General features: G+C 41.3%; 1 protein-coding gene across 1 annotated transcript in view; it reads left to right on the top strand.

The window, feature by feature from the left end:
• The window catches only part of RCL1 (RNA terminal phosphate cyclase like 1), a 33736-nt gene that overhangs the window by 6218 nt on the left and 9842 nt on the right, over positions 1-17676 (top strand). Inside the window, exons 3-7 of the mRNA XM_048504220.1 lie at positions 1017-1192; positions 5250-5324; positions 6855-6979; positions 10164-10289; positions 12887-13043. Coding sequence (XP_048360177.1) covers positions 1017-1192; positions 5250-5324; positions 6855-6979; positions 10164-10289; positions 12887-13043 — 659 coding nt within the window. The remainder of the gene's footprint in view (positions 1-1016; positions 1193-5249; positions 5325-6854; positions 6980-10163; positions 10290-12886; positions 13044-17676) is intronic.

Here is a 17676-nt window from a genome sequence, read left to right on the forward strand (position 1 = left end):
CTTCCTCAGGCTTAGGTTCCTTTTTTAAAACAAATGAACAAACAAACACCTGGCCTTGCTTCTGTGCCAGCAGACTGGCATTCATCAGTCTGTACTTCTGTTGCATGAAAAGAAGTGGCAGGCAAATGAGATTTCTGTCTCAAGCTGCTGGTGCAGGGCCAGTGAATATGTGGTAATTCAAGTTAGATGCTCTACCCCCATTCCTCCAAGCCAATATCTGCAGCAGATTGTCCTATTTATTGTTATAGAGGTTTGTTGTGGAGCATCTTAATTTATTGTTAAACCAAAGTACTTGTGGAGAAAACGGGTCTGAGTTACTGTAATATGATGCCACAAAACTAGGGGACGCAGATGTATTGAGTTTGGTTTGAATTATACTTCACTTTTCAAGCCAGAAGGATCTCCAAAGTGATTCCTGCACAACAACCATGTATGAGTAAACTGGGGATGGAAGTGCTGCTCCAATGCAGCAACCCTGTGGAGCAGACTCCAAACCCCAACTTTCATTAGACCTTTGCTGTGGTTCCTGGCAACTTTCATTGAGTCTCAACCACCTGACTGCTAGCAATTGGACTGTCAGTTGCCAGGCTGTGTGGTTCTTATTTCCCCTTCTTTCCCAACTGCTTTAAATGTGTTTTGCAGTGCAGTTCTTGATACCCTTTAAAACCCCTTAACTTCAGTGAGATTAGAAAGGTATCTCTGCTTCAGATCATGCTGATAGTATCTGGTGTAGGCTTTTAAATTCTATTCTACTGCATACAATTTGTTTTCATTGCCCAGGAAGTGTCAATGGGAATGGGCAGTTAATATATGTCCTTGTCTGGGCTGACAAAAAATACCTGCAGCTAACCCTATTCTTGACCTGCAGGGTTCACGTGTCATTGAGTTTGAAGAGAACTGCTCTATGTTCTCATCTAAGAATCTTTGGTACATTATGAACAATCCAGTGCTGGGCAAGGCAAAACATCTAAACACCTGAAACTAATGCTGGCAATTTCTCTTTTTCTCTTTAAAAGGTACTACTTTATATTACCAGCCTGGCCTGCTCTATGGAGGGTCACTAGAACATGACTGTAGTCCTAACCGAAGTATTGGTTATTACTTGGAAAGTCTTCTCTGCTTGGCACCATTCATGAAACACTCTTTAAGAATTGTTCTCAGAGGCATAACAAATGATCAAGTAGATCCTTCGGTAAGTAGCAAAGCTTCCACAACAAATGTGTCCTTTTCCTCAACTCTCCCTGTCTCATGGCAAAGTGCCAAAAACACAACAAGAAGGGGAAAGGTGAAGATGGGTGTAGGACAGGAAGAGGAGTGAGATGATGAGGAGTGAGGTGGAGCTAGCAAGAGGAGGTGTCTGCAACAAAGGGGGACCAGGAAGTGAAGGGCAGCTGTGCTGCTAATGGGAGTCTCATTTGCCTTTTGACCTGGCAACATGGATTTCCCCACCTTCCCTGGTTTGTTTCCAAAATTTCAGATCTTTATTTTTTGTCTGAAAAATCAATAGTGTTGTACTAATCCTGTTTGCTTCTATGGAGAAGGATCCTCAGTTAGGAATACCATGAGGGTGGGATATCATATTCTATGAGAACAACTGCAGTCCCATACAAAGGCCAACTTAAGAACACCTATCAAGAAAATGGGAAAAATGAGGCTTGCAGATCTTAGGCTGGATCCAAGCCATTTGTGGTAGTGTTCTGACCTTCACAAATATAAGCATAATTCTCATCCCTAATACTCCATAAAAATGCCTTTTTTGTAAGGACTTGGGTCTGGATTGTTAGGAAGACGTTAGATATTGTGATTTATCAACTCACAGCATTACTAAACAGCATGGTCAGAAAATGCAGTTTGCCAGCATCTAAAGGGTTTCCAACATTTCAGATACATTCCAAACCATTGGCCATCGGAATTCAGCCTGTGTTTCCTCCCCTCTTATATTTCAGTGTTTTTGGTTGAGCTCCTTTGTCTTGGCTCTTGACCTGACAGAACTTTAAAAAAAAATACCCAATGAAAAATGGAATGAAGGGAGAGAACTAAGCAAAAACAAATGTATTTCTGCTCTAGATCATTTCAGTTGCATCCTTTTCCACTCAACTCAGTTTATGAACATGGATGTAGACCAACTAAGTGCCCTCCTCCTCTGGGTCAGTTGGATGACTTATGTGTGCGGATAGTGGGTGTATCCACACAGTACAAAGTCTGCCTGGCTAGCCCACCTATGTGCATGTGTGGACATGGAATATTTCTGGCAGGTTTAAGAAAGTTGCTTTTAGATGTGACCCCTGCATCAGTGGCATTTAGGTACAGAGTTGTGTATGAGCCCAAGAGGAACAGTTCTTCACATAAATAAGCTTTTATCTCAGGCTTGCTAGCAAAATGATGTTAAAACAGCATATACAGAATTGATGAGAAACACAATCTCAAATACCTTCTCAGCCTTCTTGAAAACCTGTGGGGAAGAGGATCTAGCACTCTTCCTTGGGAGCCTATGATTGACAAAATGAAATGAAAAAAAGTACAGTCGGAAGAGAAGCTCCCTAGCTCACCCCGTCAAGGTTTTGTTTCATTTTGGCGCAGAAGTACTGACAAATTAAAGTGTTGGTTGGTGTGTGTTTTGTTAAAGTAGCACAAGCTCTTCTTGTCAAAGAGGGTGGCAGCAGTACCTAAGAGCTAGTTAACATTTCAAGCAAGTAAATGGATTGTCCTGACCTGCTGGAACTGACATTGGTTAAAAAAAACTGAGATGGCTTCATTTGAGGCACTAATATTCTAAACCACAAATTCTGGGAATTGCAGCTGAAACGCCTGTCAGCTGCATGCCAGCATGAAAACAAGCTCTCTGCTGGATAGCAATTAAAACTAAGCACTCTGTTTTACTTCAACATGCTTGTAAACCCTTTTGAAAACATAAAAAACCTAGTGTTTCTCTACTGACTTTTCTATTCTGTTTGTGAAAAGCTGCCATTTTGGCGGGTATCAACAAGCATTTTTCTTGACCAATAAGTTAAGAGTATGTGTCAGATAAGGGATAAGCTAAGGGATGTGACTCAGTGTGTGGGGTTATACCAGCTGCAACAAAAAGAAAACATTTTTTTAAATAACAAAGCTAAGGGTATATATACATGATTACAAGCAGTTGTTTCAGAGCTACTCAATTGTTAATTGATTATTCATGAACTGTATTCTCTATGGAAGCTTGAGCTTGTACTATAGAGAAGGAGCTCTTGATGCTTTCTGTGATTCTGTGCAAAGGGGGGTGGGGGGTACAGACCATGTTAAGTAGATACAGAATCAGCTTCCTGAGAACCTGAACTTTTAAAGGTTCTAAATCTAAACTTTTTTAGATTCTAAGGAAGACTGCCTCCTCCTGTACTATCCATCCCAACAGTTAAGATCTAATTTTTAACACCTTCTCTCTGTGCCCTAACCTATAAATGTAAACAAGTGGTGACCAGGGACAGGGATTTTTCATTGGTAGCACCTCACCTTTCAAATGCCTTCCCCCTTCAGGCTTGCCTGGTGCTTATATTTAATTTAGGTGCCAGGCTAAAACATTTCCATCTTTCTTTCTTTTCTTTTTTTATCCAGACTATTAATTAAGTATTTCCATCACTTTTAAGTTGCTGTATGGATTGTTTGTGTCTCAGGACTATTTTATTAATACCCCTCATAGGTTGTTTTATGATCTGGCTTGTTTTTAGTGGCTTGTGTTTAAGGCTGTTTGTTATTAATGTTTTTCTGCTGTTGTTTTTATTATTTTATCATGTATTATATTGTGAGCTACCTTAAGCAGGCCTCAGGAAAAGCAACATTTATATTTTCTAAGTTCCTAAGCTTTCATTTAAAAAGCACATTTCTATCTTTTATGGGTTCAAAGATATATCCAAAAAGTGTGGGTAGCAGTTCCTGAGATCTCAGAAGACTGCTGAATTTCCTATAGTTGGGGTTTAAGACTTCATCACCTTTACCTGTTCCATGTCTGCCAAAACCAAAACAAAATATGCTAAATAAGATAATGTTTGTAATCTAGGGTACAGTATCAGCCTTTTTAGCGCAGAATTTGAATTGCATGGGCATAGAATTTTGCTGTCATTTGTTGTTAATATTATTATTTGACTGCCCTAGCTATAAGAATGTTGCAGTAACACCACCAGTGTCACTCATCCTTTATGTAAAGTTGCTGTAAAATATAAATAAATCTCAAAATGGCTCATTATCATGGGATCATGTAAAATGTTTGTGGTAGAGTCAGATCAATAGGAGATACATAGAAAAAAAATAAACTTAAGCATCATCTCAGTTCAGTCAGTCTTCCTAACTGGAAGAGTAGAAATGGTTCTTTCATGTTGCAAGCAGCTTCTTTTTCAGTATCTTTTCAAAATCACAGAGTTAGCCATTATGCCTGAATTGCTAAAGTCCAACATTGGTATACCAGAGTTGGAAACCCCTACAGACCAAGAGCTTGTGTTCCTTCTGGGTGAGAGATGAGTGCTAACTGGGTTTTGATTCTGATCTGCAAAATAAGCCTTAACTATCATTTACCATTTTGACCATCACTGCAATAAACAAAAAATTGGAAAGGAAACCACACAGAGGAGTGAGTGAGTGTACTGGTCCAGTCCTCCAAAATTTGGTTTGGAAGATCATACTTATTTTTTATTGATATCCTATTTTTCTCCCTGATTGGACCCAGACTGACTTTTCAAGTTGTCAGCCCTCCTGCACCTTATTCTTACAACAACCACCTTGTCAAGTGGGTTAGGCTGAGTAATTGTGACAGGTCACATGGAGAATGGGGACTCAAACCCCATCATCCCTGGTCCTAGTCTGATACGTCAGCCACTATACCATGCTAGTTGTCATCTTAATAAGACATTTCTGAAAAATTATCTACAATTAGTTTGCTTGTGCAAGCAAACATGCAGCTACAGCATGTTTACACAGACATTCTGTAGATGAATAACAGCGGGCAACTTCTGTCAGTTGGTCAGTTCAAACATTTTGTTAACGCATTCTCCCTTTTTTCCTGTTCTTCCTCATTTGTTTTCACTCTCTTATGCTTTATATAATCAGTAAATAATTAATATCATCCATATTTGTTGATGTGCCTTGCACTGTTATTACTTTGTGAATGTTTATGTTTCATTTAACCAAATATAAATTAAAATGAGCTTTTAATTTATTGATATGCAAATGTTGTGTGTCATCTTTAGGTAAAGAGGCTCTCTTGTAAAACTGTCTTTCAGGTGGATATTCTTAAAGCCACTGCGCTGCCCTTATTGAAAAGATTTGGAATTGATGGTGAAGAGTTAGAATTGAAAGTAAGTACATTGCGATGCCTCCTCCTTCTTCACATGCTCTCACAAATCTGTTCCCTTTTCTAAGGACCAAGAGAATGCTCAATAACACTAGGAGGAAGCAAACTTTCCAAAAATGTTTCATCCAGGCTTTGGTAGTTGCAGAAGGGAAGGGAAGGGAGAAGTTAAAACAAGAACATCATGCTTCTTTTTTTGCTGCTGCTGAATGTGCTGTTTTTAGGGGTTCTTTGTCAAAGGATTCCATTTGATTGTGACTTTATAAGTCTTATTGACATGGGAGAGGTGAGGTAAAATATTTTAAATAAAGAAATGCCATAGCATGTTGTGAACAGTAATAACAACTCACTGAACAACTAAACCTCTTCAGCAGGTAGAACAGGAGAGGAACAGGCTCTGGTTTGGAGTGGTGGGGTGTTTGAGAAACAGTAGTTAAGGGGGGGATGTCACTTCTCTGACACAATAGTTGTTATTCAGTTGTTTAGAAAATGCATTTTTATGTTCAAAGTCAAGGGAATGGCCCAGAATGAAGGAGGGCCCTGAGTGATAGAGATGAGCACCAGATGTTGGAGAAGTTAGTCTCTGTGTTCTTCTGTTCCTTTGGAAAAGTCTGTTCTAGATCCAAATGTCTGAATGTTAAAAAACGGGGGAAAACCTCCCCCTCATTCAGTTTCTGGCTATGAGGAAAGCGCTTGTTGTGTATTTGTGACTTAATTATCCCAAATGTCAGTATCTGTTGAGTCATCTCACTGTGCCTCACCTATTTTAGGAGCCTTTCCAACTGACTTTGTATGTCTGCTTCTATTTTGTTCTTCACTGAAAAACAATGAAAGCTTTTAATATAGGTACTGAAAGGACTCCAGCCAGTGTGCAGTCCCATGTATGAACAGGCACTCCGTAATGAGTAAAGACCCTAGGTATTTTGAAGTCTGCAAGAAGCCATGCCAGTATATATAATCTGTGTTGAATGGTGATTGTGAGGATTAGCACATATGTATACATGCTAGTGCACACTCAAATATAAGAAAGTATTGGTAGTGTGGAGACTAACCTGGCAATTCTGCTGATTTATTTTCCTGCTGCAACTCCCCCCCCCTCAAATTAGTCCTGAGGGTCCCCTGAGATGATTGGACTGAAGTGGGAGCAGGGAGGCAGGAAAGTGATCCTGATGAAAATTTTAGTCAGATAGAAAATTTAATGTGGATCTAACCCACTATGTTTTAACATGGACATGCCTTGCCATAATTATCCCACTGAATAGAAATAGTATAGCATATTTTATGAAACACGAAGCACACTTTTAATCATAGGCAGTTATTCAGTAATTAATTCTGAGGAAAAGTGTTGTTTGAGATATTCCTTTATCCTTTCACGTTTGACAAGCATTAGCAATCATAAGCTGGTCTACAAAGACATAAGTCTCCGTTTATTCAACAATGCTTATCCCAAGAAAGCTTCTTTAGGATTGCAGCCAAATTTTTCTAAGTCTCCATATGTTTATTTAGGTTTTAATTTTCTGTGGTTTATTACTTTCAGATTACCAGGAGGGGTATGCCACCCAAAGGAGGAGGTGAAGTGGTATTTGTTTGCCCTGTTAAGAAAGCAGTGAAGCCTGTTCAGTTGACTGACCCTGGCAAAATCAAGCGCATCAGAGGTGTGGCGTATCCTTTGAAAGTGTGGTCTTCTGAGAAAGGGTGGTCTTCTGGTGTTACGATGCCTACTGAAAAGCCTATTAGATATGCAGCAGGATTATGAGAATGCTGCTGTTTGTCCAAAAACCCTATGCTGTGAAAGAATGCAGTGGAACTGTGACAGAGTAATCATGCCATATGACCAAAGAGTTCCAAAGATAATTTAAATCAGTGGTTCTCAACGTGTGGGTTGCGACCCCTTTGGGTCACCACAACATGAGGAACTGTATTAAAGGGTTGCAGCATTAGGAAGGTTGAGAACCACTGATCTAAATGTGTGCTGGTCAGATGAAGGCTGTCTAGGTGGCTTTTGCTAGCCTTGGAAAAAAGCCTCTAAGCATTTTGGGTAGATCACTTGTTTATATGTAAATAGGCCAAAAAAATCAGAACCGGTTTTGACAAAGTTTCTTGGCTAGCTGCCTGGAGGCAGTTCTTAATCACCCTATAGGCAACCGATTGTTTACAAGCCTGATTTTCCCTGGGGTGGTTTGGAGGTTGGGAGAGCCAAAGTGGTGGTTTGAAGGTGGGGGGAGCACTCTCTATATCCATCTGGAGTGCCAGCTCCATTGCTAGCACATGCTTGGCCATCATCACTGAGATACACGGTTTAGATGGGAACAAATCTTACATGTACAAACGCACATGGCACAGTAGATCTTCCAGATAAAACTTGGGAATTAACTGCATTACCCAAACCTACACACCTTGAATTTGGGCCTGTTTGAATATTATACATGTGGTGTCAAAAGCTTAGCGTGTAGTTAAGATGTACTCTGTTACCGCTGCTGCTCGGGTAACATTAAGTGATTTCAGCTCAGGCAACGTAGTGAGGCGCAGGAAGCCAGTGTTCTTCAAAGCAAAGTATTTTATTCGGAAGTGGTGGTGACAGCTCGGGCAGGAGAATTGCGCTCTCGTAGCCAAGCGCAAGAACTTTTATACACACACATCAAAAGGGGTAAAGGGGCAGGTAAAGGGGGCAGGTCCCTTACTGAACACCAATAAAGATACATCAATACAAAAGAAAGATCTCTCTGTCAAGCGTCTTCCCACGATACTTTACAATGGTACTGAAAGGAGAGCGGAGAAGGTCCATTCATAGAACTGGGTGGGCCTGCTACCGCAGCCAGTTATCTCTATTATCAGACGGGCTATTTCCTTCAGTTCTGACCTGAGGCTCCCGCACCTCAGTTCCGCAACAAAAGAAAGTTCAAACTGTCCAATGGTGGTCCCGACACATTCTCCAATGGCTGGGACATCTAGATGCTGTCATCAGATTTGATTTGCAAAACCAAAGGGGTCTTGGTCTTTGCTGAGGAGTCCCAAGGTCTTGGTCTAAGCTGAATTCCAGGGCTAAATTCCTTGTCCCTTAATATTAGCTTCTACGGGCTACTGCTTTTACTAACAAACACAAATATCAAAAATAACATTTCTAACTTTAAACATTAGAGAAAACCTTAAAGAGTACAAACACATATACTTATAGGCAAGAATATCCTAAATTAACAATAACAAAACCTTAAATCAACTGGAAAACCTAGCTAGTATATAAACCTAGACAATGGGCAAATTGTAAATTCAGCATTAAAGGGCTTTCATTATATCCTAAGAGGGGCAAAGGCAAGAGGGAAACCATGTAAAACATTGGCACAATCACATATATATGTCCTTTGCAAGCCTTATGGAGGCTTCTGAACCACACAGGTCTCTGTGTCCTGACCTGGAGCCAGTGTAGTCAGGTAACTTGACTCAGGAAAATATTTTGGCTATTTTCCTGGGCGGTAACACCTCCACTCGGTATACACAGGGTGAGAAATATCTGAACTAGTAAGTATGCTTTCCCATTGAATAGCAACCTAAATAGCAAACTTCCAGCTTCTCCCCACTCTCCATTTTTTGTTACAAAGCAAACTTGTTGTAGGCAAGACTCCTGTATGTATTTTTGTTCCAGAATCACATGGGAATGCCTAAATTTTGGTTCTGTGTTTTGCTCAGTTTATATATGAAGTAAAGCTGATGTTATTCTAGTGAAACAGTTCTGATGATCAGATGATATGAAATAAACTGTTAATTCACAGAAGCAAGCAGTTCTATGAAGTTTGAATTAAAATGCCTTACAGATCAATTCTAAACATATTTATTTGGAAGTAAGCCCTGTTTTATTCAGTGGAATTTATTTCTAGGACACTGTTCTTAGGTCTGCAGCCTTGATACATTTACAAGTATTATAGATCAGATATTGGTCTTCCCTTCATTTTTCATGGGACTGCAAGACTTAATTTGAAGTCCTAATACTGTCTTTCAAGAAATGGCATGTGATTTATTCTTCCTTTGCAAAGCAGAGAGTGACTCAGTTCTGTGGTTGCTCTGTCCATTTCATCATTCCATTCGATTAATAAAGAACAAATACACATTTCTTGCTAGAGACAATAATTGACAGTACAGTCATTTTTTCAGATAGTTGTGCTATAATATTTTCAATTCTGGTTGCAGGATAGATATTTCTATATTGCCAAAACAAGCTAGGGGCACCCTCTGAAAGATAAGTCATTCTTTGATGTGGGAAGGTCTCATAGTGTGTTCCAGGAGTTGATGAGTATGGCTATTATAATGTTGATTAGACCCATGTGGTGAACAGAGCTGTTAAGTAAAGTGTGTATGTGTATGTTGTTAAGATATAGCTGACTTATGGCCACCCTGTTGGGTTTTCAAGGCAAGAGACATTTGGAGATGATTTGTCATTGCCTACCTTTGCATGGGCTGAGAGAGTTCTGAAAGAACTGTGACTGACCCAAGGTCACACAGCAGGCTTCATGTAGAGGAGTGGAGAAACAAACCCAGTTCTCCAAATTAGAGTCCGCTGCTCTTAACCATTACACCAAGCTGGCTCTCAAAAGTGTGTATGGAGCTCATTAAAATGATACTGTAACTTTCTACAACTGCCAGTAGGCTCCCCACATTAATTGTGACCTTTTGTCTTCTGGAATCCAAAATGGAGATGTAAGTACTGCTTCCAAAACCACAGGCTGTAAATGGTATGCTTCTGTGTTCAAGATACGGAAAGTGAAAATAGGAAATGTGTCAGAAATCTGTTTCTGCTATAGTCTGCTTATTTTAAAGATCTTTTATGAAAAGTTCCTTAAACTGAATGAATTAGCTATTCTGTGAGAGTATCACCCCAGATAGCAAATCGAATTGTGGATTCTGCAAGGAACATCCTGAATAAATTCCTGCCAGATATTTACATTTATACAGATCACATGAAAGGAACCAGCTCTGGGAAGTAAGTTAACAGACTTTTTAAAAAGACATTGCATTTCAAGGTTCCAGACCTTCACTATGTAATGTCAGTAAACCCTATAGACTATTCAAATATCATTCCTCATATTGCTGACAAAAGACTAGTGCAACTGAGGGAACAGTGGCCTGCCAAGGGCCGTACTAGTATTTTTGGCTTGTGTGTGCCCTGCTGTCTATCCCTTAACAGGTCTCGCCAGTGCCCTTGGTCACTGCTTGGCCTCAGAAGTGAGGACGGTGGGCATGCTAACGGCCTCTCCCTCACGATCCACACAGTTCCCCAACCTTGGGAACTAGAGATCATGCTTCCTCCTCAACCTGGCTGCTCTCTCCCATATATAGAGATTGTCCTGCACTCCCATCTACCTTCACCTGTCTTGGCCTCGGGGTTGGGCCCGAGCTTGCCCTTCTGTGGCCACATTGGTCGCTCCCCTTCGCCACTGTTCCCCATCCCCTCCTACATCTACTCCCAGCCCCACTCCCCAACTCTGCATAAATGCTGAGGCCTGGCTAACATGGACAGGCCAAGTCCTGTCCTGGTTAGGCCTCCCTGCTGTGGAAGACTCCCTCCAAGCCATCTTCTGGCTCATGCACCTGCTCCCCAGCCCTGATTTGAGACCCATCCCTCCCTCCTGTGGCTGCCACCTTCTTCCACCTTTCGCAGTTCTTGAGTGGCAAGAGGTAAGGTCTGCCAGCGGCCAAACAGCTGGAGCAAGGGGTGGGATGTCTGGGCACTCCCCCATCATCTTCGAGTTATGGCTGATAGCTGTGGTCGCTCCTCATGGCATTGCGGGGGGCGGGGGGGAGGGTTTGAGCTGGCAGCCGGACTGCTCGAGTCCCAGGGAACAACTCCCACCATGGGGACTACAGCTAGTTTCCCAAGGCAGAGTGACCCCTTTGGGAAGGGAGACTATTTAGAGGGAGATTTTCTTGAGCAAGACAAGATCTTTCCCATCTCTCCTTTGTTCTTATGTCTGACAACTCCCTCTGCCTCTGTCCATATTTAGTATTGTGAGCAATCGGCTGGATGCTGTAAGGGATTATCCTTGATTGCAAATTGAGAGCAATAATCTAGTTAAGCAGGTTATCATAATACAGTGACAAGGGGAGGAAAGGGTTCAAGAAAGAGAGCAAAATTCATTCCAGTGAAAATTCATTTTCAGTGAAAATCTAGGTTGGTTCCTATTTTACTGATATCCACAATCCATACTTCCCTCCAAGTAAAACAGATGTTTGTTTTCCTAAAGGGAAAACAGTTCTTTTTCATTGTTCAGACTTAGGAAAAGAGCATGTTCAGTCATCTCCTAAAGTGTAGATGTCCTGCTCTAAAACCCTGTGTGAGAAGATTTTTCTCATGGGTCAGAAGATTGTCTCAGGGTGGATTTTATGTAAACTGAGGTAAACCCCTAAAGTTGATGGAAGTAGGTAGATGTTGGCCTGACCTAAACATGGGGCAAAGGGGAAGGGGGTGTTAATATGGCATCAGTGTGCTCAGGTGGTAAAATGGACAACACCACTACAGGTTGCCAGTTGAAAGATTAATTTTTCAGAGTTCTACTAATTAGTTTCATTTATCATTCTCTTTAAGTAGAAAACTAGCATTGTATGTGAATGGCTAGTCCAGAAACTTTCCCCTTGATGAATTCATTTTTGTGTGCAGAGTTTTTATGTAGGGGGAGTGCTAAATGTGTCTCTACCTGCAGTCTGAAGTGGTATGGCCCTTTCTGTTGCCTCATTTTGCTGCATAAACATCTGTTGCATCATCTGAGTCAGCTTATCTTTTGCACATTATTTTGTCCAGCACCAAGTGCTTGGCTTCTCTAGATGCTCCTCTCCTGGCATAGACCACCTTGTAAATATGGATAGCTAACGTACTAGCACATGCATTGTGAATGTATGAGGTGGGTCATGATTTCTGGTGTCAAAAGGATATTTTAAAAGTCAGCCAGCAAATGAATAGCAATGATTGAATAAAAGAACAGACGTGCTATGTTCTTTTTGCCAAAGATGCCCTTCGAGGCCCTTACTACCCCTTCATCAGCATAGCCAGAGTTACCAGCAGAGTCTTTTGTCTATTCTCAAGTGGCCCTCCCCAAACTGACACTACAGCTCTGTGCAGCCCAGTTCCTAAGTTCTTTTGAAATCAGCAGCTTAGAAGGGCACAACTCTGCTTAGAATTTCAGTCCTTTCCTCTGACTTCTTAGAGCCAGTCTCAGATTAAAGGCTATTTGCTTTCCCCTGCTGGCATCTGATTCTTCTTTTCTTACACTGAAGAATCATAGTCATGGCTGGCGACTATGAAGTACACACATCACCTTGTTATGATGCAGGGCTGGTTTGTTAGTTGGTTTGTTTTGTGGGGAAAGAGGAAATTGAAGAACTTTCTGGCCTGGCTGCAAGACAGGCCTATGAAACAAATGTGGAAAAAGATATTTCCAGGTCTGTTGCAAAAGGGCAAGGAGTGGAGCAAATACTTGAGCCAAGCAATGATATACACAAATACAGATTTTATTATTAAGCATATATCCCTGATGACAACTGTTGACATTTTTGTCATTTGTTCTCTGGTCTGCTATTTTCCAGGTCTCCAGGTTTTGGGTTGTCCCTTGTGGCAGAGACTACTAATGGTACTTTCCTTAGTGCTGAGCTGGCCTCTAACCCCCAGGGAGAGGGTGTTGCTGTACTCCCAGAAGACCTTGGCACAAACTGTGCAAAGTTATTACTTGAGGAGATTTACAGGGTATGTGACTGGTTTACAGTCTCCTTTGAATACAATTTGAACGTGCACCCCTGCCCCCGATCTCCTTAAATTCATTTTTCATATTTATAGGGGGGGGGGGGCTATATAATACTATCAACATTACTTTGCTATTCGTCATTCTCATTTTATAGATGATAAAAGTGAATGCTGCACTCTGTTTAATTCAGTTTATCTTAATAGAGGGAAGTAATCTTTATCAGAAATGCAACTGTTATTTTAGCAGGCGATTGGAACAAGGTTGTTATTCAGAAGCCTCACCAAATTGATTAGCAGATCACTGTGGAAGATCAGGTGCTGAAGCATCATTTTGTGCCTGTTGCCAATTCACTTGGCAGTAAATGGAGTTCTTGATCCATTAGTGGTCAGATCAAGTAATCAGATATTGCTGTTACTATCTTATTATCACCCCATATTGTCCACGGAAGACGCTCAGGTGAAAATGCTTTGATGAAAACCTCTTGGCTGTCCCTGACCCCAGGCATGTTGATTGGCCTTGACCAGAGCCAGGACTTTTTCTGCCCTGGCTCCAGCCTGGTAGAACTCTCTGTCTGCTGACACCAGGGCCCTGTGGGATCTTGGACAATTTCACAGGGCCTGCAAGACAGAGCTATTCCACCAGGCCTTTGGTTGATACAACTTGTGCATCACTGATGTCATATGTCAGCCTCCTTATCAAATGTTCTGTCTTTCCGTGTTAACCCCCTTGATTTAACCCATGCTTGGACAGCTTTGAATGAAAGTTTCTGTTCGAGCTGGGCCAGATTTCTTTCATAGGCTTAGATTTATTGCCATCTTGTGTTTTAATGATTGTGTATTTTATGTACTGCTAAAATTGTTTTTAAATATTTACCACCCTGAGCCCAACTTCAGTTGGGGACAGCAGGATAGAAACTGAATAAAATAAAAAATAAACATTACTGCTTCCTAATAAAAGCTAAAGAACAAATGGGCCTTATCCTGGCTAGCCTAATGGCAGATTGAGATTGGGAAACCAGATTGATTTGGGAAACCAGAGTATACTTTGTAAAATTGTGTTTAAGGGCAAGAAAATATATGTCTTTCAGTGACACCAGCCGATATGACCAGGGATCTCTGTCTATCCAGTAGCATGTGATATAGGTTGGTCACTTGAGCCAGATTTCTATGGTGTAGGAAATGTAGCTTACTTGAATTGAACCATATAAGAGTAGATGAATTTTTTAAAAAGTGAGCTGAGGTTAAGCAGCTGAGCTGAATGTTTTAAAAGTAACAAGAAAACTAGATTTTAACTTACAATAGATGCTGTGCTCTAACCCCTGGCCCAAATTAAGACCAAGTTTAGTAAATCAGTTCTTTCTGCTATCTCCAGTTAAGACAGTATGTTAGGTCTAAGTATTAACAACAGAACTTGCATAGAAAGGCATCTGACCTGAACAGTACTATGAACAGTACTATGTATGTGGGAAAGGTAGAAGTATCAATATTTCTGTAGTGACCTTTTACTTGAGAAAAGTAATTTCATTTTTGTGTATGTTTCTCTTTCTCTATCCAAGAGATTTTCCCACTATTGAGGACTTAAATGTGTTTGCGTGCTCCTTGAAAGAATTGGCTATAATCTACGTATTCCTAGTTTGTATCCAAAAAGGGTATATTAAGTGCCTGTTGACTTTCACTGAGCTTTGTGAATCTTATCCAAATGATCCTTTATTCTGGAGGTGCTAACACTTTTGCTTTTAAAACATTCACCAGGAATTGGATTGTCTTTTGTTTTTAAGGAGAATTAGAGAACTAGAGAAGTTACAGCCACTGAAAGAGGTTTATAGTATGAAGTTGCTTCATCAGACTGCTTCAACGAATAAACCCAATTAGGGGAAGAAGGGTTCTCTCTTTCAAGAGAGCATTTACATTAATAGATCTGTAGAGGGCGAGATATACAAAGATGTTGAGGCCTTTGAATGGAGGAAGAACAATAGGCAGATGAACAAGTGGCACTAGATCAGTCCTCAGAGCACCTGACATCGGTGCAGCCTTTGCTGAATCGATGAAATGGATGTATCACTTATCTTTGTTCAGGAGAGCTGTACTGTGACTTAAATGGAGAAATCAGCCTCTATATTTCAGCGCATTCCTACACAATAACTCTTGGTTCAGAAATATCTGCTTGTATTGCAATTAGAGTAAATTGTAATTGTTGGCTCTGTTGCAACAAGACCTGACCCCAGCTTGTGCTGGAAAAGGGCAGGGCAGAAACTTAATAAAATAAAATAGTCTGATAGCTGTTAACAGCTACCTGGCAGCACACATTCCATTTTTTAGCAAAGCATTTAGGCAAACAGTTGCCTTGCAACTTCAGTATTTCTGAATGTTTTTCTACCTAGCTGTCAGACTGTCTTTGCCTTATTTAAAATCCACCTTTCTCATTGAGACTGAAGGCGAATTACACAGTGCAAGCCAATACAATCAACAGGATGGGCCATCTGATGAACAGATCAGCCCCTTCCCATAAAAAACAAGCAGAAATCTGAAAAAGAGTTGAAACAAAGCTGAGAGAAAGCATCAGCATTAGCGTGACATGTTAAATGATCCAGAAATTATATAGTACGTGCATACTTACACCAACACACAAAATGTACCATACACAGTCCAGTTTCTTTACAAAATTATCGTTCTGACCACTCCAAAAAGTCCCATTACCCTAGTGAAAATAAAGCCGTCTTACATAGGGTAATTCAATTCTGTATAATTCACAAAAAGCCAGGACAGTGGTAGGCTTCTTGACCTCCTCAGCCAATCCGTTCCGTAAGCGGAGTAACAATGGAGAATGCTCATGTATGAGCAGTTGTTGACATCCATTTGCAGGGTGGCGCCTGCAGAAGGCCCTGCTCAGCAAGTGAAGCTATCCTGGTGGAGCATAAGGAGGACATGAAGGTCTTTGTATGTGATAGCCAGTATGTTGAATTGAACCTGGTAATTGATAGGTAGCCATTACAGTTACTTCAGAATAATATGCGTGCTCTGCCTAGCTCCTGATAATAATAGAGCTGTGGCTCTAATCATATCTAGACTCAGTAGCTTCAGTGTGCACTACATGGGGCTAAATTTGTTCAGAAATTTTTTTGCAAATACATCCCCTCCCCTCCCCCTCCCTATATTATCTACTGATCCATTCCCAAGCAAATTCAAAATTTTAATGCTTTTAAAATCACTTTCTTATCTGAGTATTAAGGTCTGCATCAGAGGTCTTTCTTTTTATGCCCGCATCTGCTGGGTGAGGCAAGTAACTGTGAGGGACAGGACCTTCTTTATGGTAGTACCTCAATTACAGAACTCTCACTCAGGGTTTCTGCACAAGCCGAAATCACCGATTTTAGCACGGTAAAACACCTTGGGGGGTGCCTTCACACAGGCGCTGCCACCAAATCGATGCAGTGTTGCTCTCCCCCTCCCCCCCCAAAATGGTGTTTTTAACCTCGCTTCCTGAGTGAGGTTTTTGGAAAACACCATCCGGTGCCGAGTGAATGGCACCGGGTGGAAGCCGGTGTATTTACCGTGCTGCTCCCAGATGCCTCCTCCCTCCTGCCGCCTTCCATCACTCTGTGGAGCCAGGGGACACGCCTCCTGACCTCCGACCCCAGAGGCGTCACTCTGGTCATGGGGGCATGTCCCCTGGCCTTCACAGAGTGACAGAAGGCAGCAGGAGGTAGGAGGTGTTCGGGAACAGGATGGCCCGTGTGAAGGCTGCACCGCCGACTGTGGAGCCAGCAGGGCCGTTCATGCGAATGGCCTGGGGGGTGTATCAGCATGAACTATGCCGATGCACCCCCGCTCAGCTGGCTGTGCTTAAACAGCCTCAGAGTTGCTAAAATTGATTAAAGGTCCCCAGGCAAAAATTCACCCATAGAATTAAGTCTTGGGAATTTGATGCCTCAAGTGCCTTCCTCCCTGATCCTACCGCTTGGCTCGGGCATGAAGTTAACATTTCCATATTCACCGAGGCAGTTGCTGTGTAATTTGGCATGTAATGGTTAGCCACTGATTGTGAGAGTTTGTGTGCTAGACACTATCTATGATTTATTTGTAATGATTTCTTTATTTTATGTGCTACCAATTTCTACATTATCTACTTTTATGTTCATAGTACCTACTTTTGTGTTTATGTGAAACTTTGCTTCTGTTTTTATTGTTATGTTGCTCTGTTTGGCCTGCTTATTGCTAGGGTGTTTGTATGCTTGTTTTTGCTGACCTTTTAAACAGTGTTCATTAGTGTGTGTGTGTTTTTTAAAAAGCCTTAGTTGTGAAGAAATGTAAAAATAAATGTGCAGTGTGGGCAATTTTTTGTTGTTGTCAAGTCATAGCTGACTCTGTAGAATTTTCCAGTCAAGAGACATTTGGATGTGGCCTGCCTCTGGGTCACAATCCTGGCAGTCCTTGGAGGTCTTCCATCCAGAAACTATCCAGAATCAGGGCTGAGAGGATGTGACTGGCCAAAGGTCATCCAGGAAACTTCCATGGCATGAATGGAGATTCAAAACTGGTTTTCCTGGCTCCTAGTCCAACGCCTTAATCACTACACCATTCTCACTCTCATAGGCAAAGTGTTTTATTTACTCAGGAATATCTGAAATTTTTCAGA

Source organism: Sphaerodactylus townsendi, linkage group LG07 (genome assembly GCF_021028975.2).
Source record: "Sphaerodactylus townsendi isolate TG3544 linkage group LG07, MPM_Stown_v2.3, whole genome shotgun sequence".
NCBI lineage: Eukaryota > Metazoa > Chordata > Lepidosauria > Squamata > Sphaerodactylidae > Sphaerodactylus > Sphaerodactylus townsendi.